The sequence below is a fragment of the Dromiciops gliroides genome, chromosome 3 (genome assembly GCF_019393635.1).
Source record: "Dromiciops gliroides isolate mDroGli1 chromosome 3, mDroGli1.pri, whole genome shotgun sequence".
NCBI classification, from domain to species: domain Eukaryota; kingdom Metazoa; phylum Chordata; class Mammalia; order Microbiotheria; family Microbiotheriidae; genus Dromiciops; species Dromiciops gliroides.
Window position 1 is genome coordinate 591,609,906 of NC_057863.1, and position 12,071 is coordinate 591,621,976.

The 12,071-nt window shown below is 43.4% G+C and overlaps 1 protein-coding gene across 4 annotated transcripts in view; it reads right to left on the reverse strand.

Moving 5' to 3' along the window:
* Positions 1 to 9,765: 9,765 nt before the first annotated feature.
* Positions 9,766 to 12,071, reverse strand: part of MEAF6 (MYST/Esa1 associated factor 6) — a 31,978-nt gene continuing 29,672 nt past the window's right edge. For 2 of the 4 annotated variants that reach the window (XR_006355635.1, XR_006355634.1), the window contains 3 exons: positions 11,909 to 11,966; positions 11,228 to 11,261; positions 9,766 to 10,555 (listed from right to left, as the gene is read on the reverse strand). Coding sequence is in view for 2 of the 4 variants with exons in the window: in XM_043994532.1 (XP_043850467.1) it covers positions 10,547 to 10,555; positions 11,228 to 11,261 (43 nt within the window). In the remaining 2 variants the exon portion in view is untranslated. The remainder of the gene's footprint in view (positions 10,556 to 11,227; positions 11,262 to 11,908; positions 11,967 to 12,071) is intronic. The other 2 variants (XM_043994532.1, XM_043994531.1) reach the window with 1 other exon arrangement.

Here is a 12,071-nt window from a genome sequence, read left to right on the forward strand (position 1 = left end):
CTACCTCTCAGTCCCAGGTTCTTTCCTCTGCCCCATTCTTTCTATAGTTTGGATTCCATTGGGTTCTGACTCCCTGTTTTGATCAGAGCTGGGGTGGGAGATTGTGTGTTGGGGGTCGGAGGGATAGGGGGGTAGCAGAGCCAAATGTGGGCTGCCCTGTCTCTATTGGCATCACCACAACTCCCTGAAGATGCTGAGTTTGGGAAGTCTTGGAAAGGAGGGGCTCCCATCTGGAAAAATGAGGGCCTCCACCCCAGCTAAGTGGGAAAGGAGTAAGCCCAGGGAAGGGCAAAAGGCTGATGAACAATTGGCCACCCAGGTATCCTGGAACAGGGCAGGGGCTGCTGGCACCAGTGACTTGGCTCAGCCTGTGGGACTAGGACTCTGTCCTTCCTGGGAAACAGAAAGAGGAGGAAGTTCCCTTATGGGGCGGCCTTTCAGGCCTGGGCCGGGGGGGGGGGGGGGGGGGGCGGGGGGGGCCGCTCTTAACTCCCTGACACAGGTTAGACCTCCAGTCCTAGTCCAGGCAAGACGAGGCGGGGCCGCACCCGTTTCCAGGAAGCGGTGACTCAGGCCTGGCCTAGCCCAAGCCTCTAATATTAGCCAGGTGCTCTCTGACACTCGGCACGTTTTGGTCCTGGAGCCGAGAGCCCCGCCCTTGGCTCCATGGCCCCACCCCAGGCTTTCTGGCCACGCCCCCAGCCCATCCCCTGGAACCGCGCAGGGCCTTGAATGGGGAGGTGAGGGAGAACCCTACTCTTGCGTCCCCTCCCTGCCCCCACAGGACTTGAGTGGTCTGATGAGACTGCCGGGTTCTGTCTGCTTCCCGAGACTGGGGGGAGGATAAGGCAGGGGGTGCCGAGTTTAAAGCCAGCCCCTCCCATCTCATTTGTGTTTTATTTGCATGTGAATTTCTATCCGTGTTAAGTGCTTTCCTGAGTTTGCTAATTCCTCAGACTTTGCTCTGTTCCCGCCCCCCCCCCCAACCCCCCAGCCCCAGCTTGACTCACAGGCACCAGCCAGGACAGTCTTTATCTGCAGCTGTTACTTGACTTAGGTTTACAGGGTCTTAGGCTTTAGAGCTGGAAAGGACTTGGCATCTCTTCTGCTCCAAAGCCCTCAATTTACAGAAGGGCTCTCCTCTTTCTTTCTCTCAATCTCTATCATTGTTTATTATCTTCCTTCCGATTCCTGCCAAATCAGAGGAATCGAAGTCCAGGCCCTTCCCTCAAGGCTCTGGGGCCCAGCTGTGGGGCACACTGTTCTCCAGGACATCTCTCATCTGTGTTCATCTCTGGCCTGGGCTGCTAAGTTCCAGGACAGTGGGGGCATGTCTTGCTCTCTGGACTCAAAAACTGAGCTGTGCCATGTCCTGGGCCAAGGTCATGGCCAAGGAGGGGACTGGTGGGTCAGAGAATGGACAGGGAGTCAGGACTTGCCAAGTAGGCTGAGTCACCATGGCATCTGTAGCCACTACTTTTCCCAGCTTAGGATTCTTGGGTTCAGAGAACCATTTTTCCCTCCTCTCTTTCCCTCCACCCTGCCCATTTCCCAATCTGTCTTCCAGGCAGGGCCCTGGGGAGGGGGGAGGGGCAAGCAACTGAGGGCTGAGAGTCAGCAGACCACTTCATTTTGAGGAGTTAGTGTCATATGAGAGAAGTTGCTCTCTCTGGCACGGAAGTCAGAAGACTTGGGTACAAATTCTGGGCCTCTGATTGACAACATGTGGCACTTTGGGCTTGTCTAGTCATTTGACTTTGCTGGGCTTCAGTTTCCTTAACCCATCAAATGAAGTTGGACTAGATGCCCCTCTTTTCCAAAGTCTCAATCTATGCTCTGGTGACTCAGTGGGTGCCTAAGAAATGCTGTCAGTTAGGACATGGCCTGTTTGGGCCATTTTTTGGTTTTCCTTCTTGAAATTCATGGGGAGAAAGGACCAGGAAGCCCAGTCAATTGGGCAGTCCCTGAATTGGGAGTCAGAACACTAGTTTTTCTCCCTCTGCTTGGTGAGTCATCCATATTTAGGGACTTCAGTTTCCACATCAGTAAAATGAAGACTGGTACCTTGAAAGGGCAAGTTAGGTCACAGGTGAGAAGTCAGTTCTTGGGAAAGGAGTCTCAGGTGAGAGCATCCAGCTGGCTCCCAAGGACTTGTCTATCCATTTTGTCAATTCCTCTCCCTATAGTTTCCTAGAAGGTGAAGGGCTGAAAGGGTCTTTAGAGGTGGTCTAGTCCCTTTCAACTTTACAGATTAGAAAACAGGCCCAAAGTGGAGACAAGACTTTTCTCAGGAAAATGGCGGTCTGGATTCAAACCCAGGCCTCCTATTCCTAGGCCAGGAAAATTTCCATACCAAAGGGGCCTCTCCAAAACCTTCCTGGTTCCAGAAGAGAATCAACCAGTGGGAAACAAGGGAGTATGCAAATCTAGAAGGAAAGGAAGGGGTGGAGAATGGGAGGGGAGGGAAGAGGACAGCTGCTTGACTCCCTCTAGGTTTGGAAATTATCCCAGGAGGCTTCTGTGGCCGCCTTGGCCTGGGGCCTCCTCAGGGCTCTGCTTCCTGGAGCCTTCATCTGTGGCAGCAGGCCTAGGCTAGCCCTCTCACTAATCTTCCCTTGTTGGGCAGCTTGTCCTTAGGAAATCTATGGCTTGCAGCATGGGGAGGCTCCTCCAAGGGAATTGGGTAATTTATCTCCCCCTACCACCACCACCACCACCACCACCACCACATAGGAGGCACAGTAGAGTGCTGGACCTGGAATTAAAAAGATTAATCTTGGGCAGCTAGGTGGCACAGTGGATAGAGCACTGGCCCTGGATTCAGGAGGACCTGAGTTCAAATCTGGCCTCAGGCACTTAACACTTACTAGCTGTGTGACCCTGGGAAAGTCACTTAACCCCAATTGCCTCACCAAAAAAATAAAATAAAAAATAAAAAATATTAATCTTCCTGAATTCAAATCTAGCCTCTGACACTTAACATGAGACCCTGGGCAAGTCACTTCACCCTGTGTGCCTGTTTCCTCATCTGTCAAGTGAGCTAGAGGAGAAAATGGCAAACCACTCCAGTGGAAAACTCCAAATGGGGTCATGAAGAATTGGACATGACTGAAAAATGACTGAACATCAAAACCACCACAACCCCGCCTTCCTCTAGACCCTACCCATCCACTGGTACTCTCTTTCACTCCCTTCTCTAGCTTTCTCCAGCTGGAGCAGGATGTGGGGAAGGAACAGGCAAGGGCAACCTTTGCAGCTTCTCTAGGCTTTAAACCAAGCATCCTGGAATGTGGCCAGTTTGGAGACCTTGAAACTATCCTATGAGGAAAGAAGTGGGGATGGTTTGCCTGGAGAAGTGAAAATTTAAAGGGGGAAGGGGTGGGGTGGGACCACAGTATTTACTGTGCTTGTTATAGGGAAGAGGGATTAGGTAACCAAGAATAATTGGTAGACTGGAAGATGGATTTCAACTCAATATACAGAAAACGCTTAAATGAGTTCTGACCAACAATATAATGAGTTTCCTTCATAGGTAGCAAGTTCCTCATCACTGGTCTAAGTGTCTCAGTAGTGGCTGGATAACTGGATGTCATAATATCAATGAAGTGGGCCCACTGCTAATTCCACATGGAGTCCTGAAGAGATCTGGCCTCCTGAGAGGATCTGTATGACCTCAGACAGCGGTAAGTGAGCAGAACCAGAATTTATGCAATAAAAATTCCATTGTAAAGGCAAGCAACTTATAAAGTCTTAAGAACTCTATAATCAATGCAGTGATCAGCCATGGATTTCAGATTACCTGTGATATAGCATGCTAGTTATCCCCTTCCTAAGAGAGAAAGGATGGACTCAGGGTGCTGATAGCCAATATGGTGCATATTTTTAAGTTTTCCTTTTTTTTTTTAAACAGAAAGAGAGAATGGGAAATAAAATGGATTTTAAGTTTTTAAAAAATTAAACATAAAAAATTAAATAAAGATGTACTATGGAGAGAAAGCTCTGAACTTAAGATCATAGATCTAGAAGGGTCCTTCAAGGACATCTGATCTAACTCCTTCCTTTGAAAAGATGAAGCTGAGAGGCCAAGGGGAAGTTAAATGACTTACTCAGTCACACAAGTAGTAGTAGATTTGGGATTTGAATACAGACCTTTTGACTCCAGTCATGGAGTCATGAGATCTGGGTTCAAGTCCCAGCCTCAGCCCTAGTTGTTCAAGCATGAACAAATCCTCTGATTTTGTTTCCCCAACTCTAAAGTGATCCTAAGATTTACATGCCCTGTTTTATAGGTCTGTTGTGAAGAAAGCACTTTGCAAACCTTAATAAAGCATTCTAGGCATATGAATTATTGTGCTTATGATCCCTAGTCTGGAAAAGAGTAGACTGCTTCAAAGACTTCAAAGATTCTCCAGAAGCTCACAATGTTCCTGTTCCCTTTCCCAGGTGTCCCCAATAAAGAGTGGGGGCAGAGAGCAGAGGAGCAGAGCCATTCATTTATGGGAGCAAGGCCTGCCATCTGCTGGTACCTGCTGGTAATGGTAACACCTCCAAACACCTCATCTTGTGCTGCTTTCCTGTAGCCCACAAAACCCAGTGGACAAGTAAATCTCGGCAGAGGAGATGTTAGAAGGATGATGAAGGAATCATTTTTGTTGCACAGGGGCTATCCATGCACTTCAAGAGATGGTCTCATCTGACTACTGATAATATAGCAATGTGATCCTTGTTTATATTTTCACAAATGTGCTTATGGGGGGCAGCTAGGTGGTGCAGTGGATAAAGCCTGGATTCAGGAGGACCTGAGTTCAAATCCAGCCTCAGACCTCAGACACGACTCAAATCTGGCCTCAGACACTTGACACTTACTAGCTGTGTGACCCTGGGCAAGTCACTTAACCCCCATTGCCCTGCAAAAAAAAAAAAAAAAAAAAGACAAATGTGCTTATTCTCCTTCTGGGGGATTTGCTGTTGTTTTTCCTGCATTGGTCCACAGTGTAATGGAAAGAACACCAGGAGTCAAGAAATTCAGGAAATATGGGTTTGAGTTCCATCTCTACCTCTGACCTCCTGTGTGATCTTGCTTAAATGTCTTACCCTCAGGGGCAGCTAGGTGGCACAGTGGAAAGAACACTGGACTTGGATTTAGGAGGACCTGAGTTCAAACCTGGCCTCAGACACTTAACACTAGCTGTGTGACCCTGGACAAGTCACTTAACCCCAATTGCCTCGCCAAAAAAAAAAAAAAGTCTTACCTTCCTTGAGACTGTTTTTTACCTCCATTCTATTTACCCTTTGTACTTTTTCCCCTTCTTTCACCCTATTCCTCCCTCACCGTTTTGCTTCTGACCCCTACCTGCCCCAGTCTTTACCCTTTTCTCCCCTGCTTCTGCCCTCCCTTCTATCAGTGCCCCACCTTTCCCCTTTACTACCCTAAAGAATAAGCTAAATTTCTTTACCCAGAGACTGAGTTTCTTCCTCTGTAAAAAATAGGAGGGGATGGGGTTTTGTACTCTAAAGAACTCTAAGGTCTCCTCCAGCTCCCATCTTCTAGTCCAACAGAGAATCTATGAGCTTTCCTCATGCCATGGAAAGAATCTCAAGCTCTCTGACAGCCAAGCAAACTCTGGCAGGTCCTAGCAGGATGAAAGCTTGGAGCATGACCTGGTGAAAGACTATTGTCCCAAGCAAGACCAGGCAAGCTAAGTTCCAAGAGGCCCATCAGCCAGGCATGGATTTTTCAGTCTACTCAGAAAGAAGGTCAACTAAAGCAAGTAAAGGGTTAAGATCTGGGAAGATGGAAGGAGACCTATTCCTACAAAGATTTTTGAAGTGATAAAATAATCAGTCAAATGGTTCTGCAAAGTCTTATACAAATTCAAATTCGAGGATTATCTATTCTGCCAGCAGTCCCAAGTGATCTAAGTAATATCAAGTAATGTCTTCTGCAAAGCAATTGAAAGGAAAGGAAAGGAAAAGGAAAAGAAAAGCTCCAGATCATGGAGCTATAACTTTACAAGCAGCACCTGAAAAGCAGCAATAGGAAGGGCAAGGGACAATGGAGGCATGATAGAAGTCCATTCTTATTTGACATCCTCTCAGGCAGGTGATGAAAATGAACATGTCGTGATATCTCAGCGGCTGGAGCAATCCAAAGCCGTGGAATGGAGGGGAGGGTGGGGAACAGAGGGAACGGGGGCAGGACAAATTGGTCTAGCTCTGGACAAGTGAAAACTATCAGCAATTTCACCAAAACAAATTTCAGTGAGTTAAAGAGAACCTTTATTCTACAGGAGCAGAATTATCAAAGTTAAAACACACACTACTTTGTTCCAAATGATGAAGAACATCGCCTATAAAACCAAGACATCAATATAACTTACTCTGTAAAGGGAAGGAATGGTTGCTCCAATCCTTTCCAGGAGCATCTGCAAAACACAGACACACAGACACACGCATGCACACAGACTCTCTCTCTCTCTCTCTCTCTCTCTCTCTCTCTCTCAGGCACTGTAAATAGAATGACACCTCTTGGGGAGAAACAAGTGTTTACAAAAAGGACCAACCCTCCTTCCCTTCCCACCCAAAGCAGTCAACCCCCTAAACTAAGGTGTCAAGTGTCACCAGAACAAAAGCCACACATAAGCAAGTTCCCCAAATGTAAATAGGATAAAGTGGTGGTGGGGAGAATATCTGTAAATTAATGCAAAATTCAATTACAGAACCTTTTAAGAGACTTGGTATTACTTTTGAATCTAATAACTAACTATTTTACTTTCCTTAATGAGTTTAAAATATACCTAATTATTTGCTTTAATCCACAAACTAAACATTCCCCCTGCCCTTCTCACTGACTTCATTTATTTAGCCCAACTCTTTCCTTTCAAAGATGTGACACAGGCAAAGCTTGAGCCAAGCATCCAATAACAATAAAACTTCTTAGAAAAAGCACCGAACAGGGAACCATGAGACCTGGGTTCTAGTGCTAACTCTGCTGCTCATTACCTCTTTCTAGGGCTCTTTCTTCATCAGGTCAGTGAGGCAGTTGGACCACATGGTTGCTAAGGTCCTTTTCAGCTTTAACATCTTGCATTCTAGCCTTGAAATAGGAATTAGAAATTTATCTCTGTACAGTATCAAAGAAAAAAGGCTTGCTAAGAAAATGATGCCAAGATAATAGGAAGGTTGTTTAAATATGTTAAGAGAAACCTTTCAAACACTCACACAGATGAAACTATACATCATTCTTTTTTGCTCATTAAAGTGGGTCCCGGAGGATCTCTACTGACTAACACTTTTCCTTTTGCCAGTTAAATACTTCAAAGTAATGATTCTGCCCTTCAACATCACCTAGTTCAGGTTAGCTACATGGAACTCCAACCTCTTTAGTACTAATGAGATTTCACTACATAAATAATTTTTACCTACTTCTTAAAGCACTTAAAAGATTCCAGAAGACCCACAGACCAGCTACCACTCTGAATATCCTTGCCCAGCTCAGCTCCTGAGAAAAGCCCCTTTGCTTGCCTGAGTTTGCATATTGTGTCTAGACTAACACTTTTGCTCAATTGTTCAACTTAGGCTCAACTGCTTTCCTTTCCTAGTCACTACTTGGAATCTGCTGTTTTTAAGGGTGAAATTAATGCTGTTCAGAAAAATGCACAGTTCTAACTTCCTGTGACAAACAAAATCTCAATTCCCATCAAACTGAACTTCCCAAGCCCCAAGGACCAAGGGAGAGCCCTATATTACACAAGAATACACCATAATAAGGCATTAATGGATGAAGACATTTTAATTTTTTTTGACTGCAAAAATGTCACCTCCCCCCTCTGAATGATGAAACAAATAGTATACTGACAAAGTCCTTGGAAATGTTTTCTTTGAAATGTCCCAAAATTACTACAGAAGGCAAGCCAGCTTACAGGGTGGAACCAATAAGAAGGAACAAATAAATTTTCCTAACACAAAGCTTGAAATGAGGAAGAAAAGAACGAACAGGGAAAAGTTCCCCACCACCTATTATTTGGCTTCTGGGAGATGAGGAGAAGGCATTGAAATGGAAGGGGAAGCAGTAGCTGACTTAAACATAGGACTCTACAGATTTCTAAGCACTTCACAGAAAGTGACTTGCTACTGTTCAGTTAGGACAATTGTCTCAACAAATCCACCAGAGTCCTTAAAAAAGAAACTCAATGTAATTCCCCCAAGGAAATAGAACTCCTAAAAGAGTTTCTCCATAGTTTGTGGTGGAACTTCCAAGTATTTTAACTTAACCTTAAGTACTACCAAGAACAGAGGCAACCCCAGGGCATCCAGGAAACCAGGAGGATTAAATCTGAAAAGGTTTTGGGTAACCAGTCTCCTAAATCATATTAAAACAACAAATATGTACATGCAAGGCCCAAGCACCCTCTCCACATGTTCACATTCTATTGCATTCCCCCATTTTTCTTTGGGTGGATGGTGGTACTGGGTAAGCATTCTTTATTCTTTATTAAGCTGGGCAGTGGTCCTATGCTCCCTAGTTTGAACCAAAAATGACAAATACTTGAAGTGTGAATGGTAGGACCGCTAGAAGTCCTTGCAAGTGTCTCTGGGAAAGTCTTTTAATTACAAACCTCTTTCGTACTGCTGCATGTAACTCCAAGTCAGATCTACCTAAACACAGAAGGTGCCTTCTCTATGAGACAGATCCCTGTGACAGGAAACACAAATGAAAGCAGTTGATTTTATAATGATACAGCACTTCATATGGGGGTGGGGGGAGTGAACACTAAATGTGTGTGTATATTTTTAAGCCACCTTTAAGTAAACTGCCACTAAATAACTAACAAATGCCAAATCATGAGCCAGGGACACACCTGGTTTGCTGTGTGCTAGGTTCAACATCACAGAAGCCAATGACTAGTACATGAGAAATGCTACTGGCCTTTCCTCTGGACAAAGGCGCCAATATGATTGAGAAGGAAACAGCTGTTGGGTTTTCCTTCAGGATGCCTTGTTCTCACTGTCCTTCCTGGTATAAAAATCCAACCGTTCTGCTGACAACTCTGATGCAGGCACTCTTGCTAGCAAAGCCAAAGCCCATCTAATGAGGTGCTGAATCCAGAAAGCTCACCCGAGATTAAAGACACAATGCTATTCACCAGCAAGGTTGGGATGGGGGGGGCGTTGATTTGATAAGATGCTGCCTCCTTTCTTCAGGAACCTCATCACATTAACAAAAAAACATTTGGACTTCGTGGATCTATCAGGAATTTAGCCAATGAGACATTTTTGTCAATAAAGACACGGGCACAAGACCCATCAGTGAATGGAATGAAACAAAACGCTAACTCCCAAAGTCTTATTCCTTTGAATAAACCCTAATATTTGTTCTAAGTCAAATCATTAAACTGCCATTGTTTAAACAGTTTTTAGTAGGTACTTCAGCTCATCAACCTGTTACTCCTTCTTCCCCCCAAGTTAAAATAGAATATGTCAGTTAACTAACCTACAACAGTTTTCCCACTTGGGGAACTCCTTGTAAGTCATTTATCTGTAGAATTCCTCAATTTTTCCTTATGTCTTATGAAGGTGCAAAGAGAGGCTTAGTAATGAATCTTTCTGGAATCGGACAAATGGAAGTTGGAGGATTACAGACAAAATGAAAAGAGAGATGAGTGTCAAACACCTGATGTTTCTGTATGGTATGAAATGAGGAAAATAAAAATTAATGGGGAAAAAAATCCCAAATGCAAAAGTAAAGCATGAGAGGAGAGACTAAAGCTGGTGAAATTTTATTTTTTATACAAAATGATAAAAACTTATGTTTTTAAAAGGATTCACACTTATGGTTTTTAGCTATTACCATTTGCCTGTACATGAAAATTGCTTCCAACTCAGAAGATGGGAAAAAAATTAAATAACCCTCTACCTTCCCCCTGCAGAAAGACAAATAAGACAAGTCATCCATTTTATTTATGCTACTAGAGATTATTTTCAGTGTTAGGATATCAGCCCCTAAGCCAAGTAAAGATAATCAGATTCCAAAGAAATCAGCAGGAAGCCATAAGCTGTACAACTATATGACAACAAACCCCTCAAAGAAAACAAGACAGTAACAACAAACAGCACATAAGGCAGAATAAGGAAATGCCTGATATTTACAGCCTCCATATGACAAACACGACTAGGCGCTGGTTTCAGCATCAAAAAAACCCACGCCATCTCTCGATGGGTAACCTAGATGAATCTGATGCAGCCAGGGCTGGGAAGTGCTCGATCCCAAGAATGGAGAAATGCAGAAAGTAGGCAACCTAGGACTGCACCATGCCTTGGTCTTCCTGCAGTTCAGTTACTGAAAATGACACGAGGTAAATGGTCTGATGTGGTTTTACACAAAGGATTTTCTTTCACCCCTCTTTAGAACAAACTACTCCTCAATGCAGGCACTGGGTCTGGGAGCTCAGACGTTAATGGCCACTCAGTGGAGGGGTGTTTATCTTGGTGAAGTTGTATGAGGGCAGGGCTCTACAGCCTGTAAGCTTCTGTACTAATGGGTCTTCTAATAATCCTGTGGGGGAGAAAAGCAACATTCCAAATTACTACAATGCATGGAACTCAGAAAAACATGAGGATTTACTATTTTAGGTTTGTAAAAGAATTCCTTGAGTACTCAAGTAGAGAAAGCTGCCTAGTTTCAGATCCTATTTCAAAGCAATGTGCTGTCCTCTGCCGCACCTGATAGCACACTTTTGAGTTTGTTTTTTCCCTCAGCAATGAGGAGAGTACTATACTAACCCACCCATCCACACTCTCACAGAATCTACCTGGAGACCAACCAGCCACAGGTACTGGAAAGCAACACCTAGCCAGGGGCAAAGGTGTCTAGAATGGACCAGAGCCACAAATGCACTGGATGGGCAAGCTTGTCTTCAGTAGCTCCACACACTCCAGCTGAGGCCCCTGCCTTGGAAAATCCAAGTGCTGATTATTTATTGTTGAAGTGAAAGGGAATGATTTCAAGTAAAACTGTTAGAGAATTTATTTCTTCTTTTAGGATAAACACAATATGCTCAACACCTAAGGTATGTCTGAGAAAACTACTCTAGGTTCCAAAAGGAAACACAGGCCAAGAAATAAGAACTTTGTTGCTTTTTCTTTTTTTGCTCTAGGACATAAGCTTTGAGTCAGCCAACAAAGTTTGGCCAATTCTCCCTAGTGACCTCAGAACACTGATACTTACGGCTCTTGGCTTTTTGTTTAGCTTCAGATCAATCCTGTGGTGAAAAAGACAAAAGATATTTGTATTTTAATGAACAGCAAAAAGAGGCTCCAAGAATCAGATACTGCATATGGTACAAGCTACAACAAAGACTATTTGGTTAAGAAAAATCCACATTTTTCATTAAGCTACTTGTCAAATTTAGTTGTTTACCCACATATTATTGAGCAAGGATCAGTTAAAAATTGTAAGAACAGATTCTCTAGACCTTGCCAAAATTCAAACTTGGATAACAACCCAGTAAGAAATAGGGAGTTGTAAAAGCCATTATATATTTTTTAAAATGACTATGAAATTATGTGTTAGAGAGATTGGATTAAAAGGGCATGCTCTACATTAATGTGTTAGCTGTGTAACTATATCACTGATAATTATTCACACATTGGCGAGTAAGTTCAGGAAAGAAAGACTAGAAGTTTGTATTTCAGGATGTGAGATATAATAAGAATTAAGTGAATTTCATTTATTAAACTTCTCCAGAGCAAAATATCCAAATCTGATACTATTAATCTCTTTATGAAGCAAAGCCAGGAAATCAGTTTAAATATGAAATAAGGTAAAGTTGGTCTATTTAAAATAAAATAAAAATGAATAGAAGTGAAGATTACTTAATTTTGCTTAAGTTATTAAATGAAATGTTACCTCCATCACGTTTTTCTGTTTTTTAAAAAAACTTCCCAGCCTAACCTAATATACATACCTACAATTAAACAGATAAACTATGAGTTAGAAAGGTCTCAAAAAGGCATACTGGTGTCTACACACTAAACAACACAGCACAAATACTAATTCAAATCAAACTTAC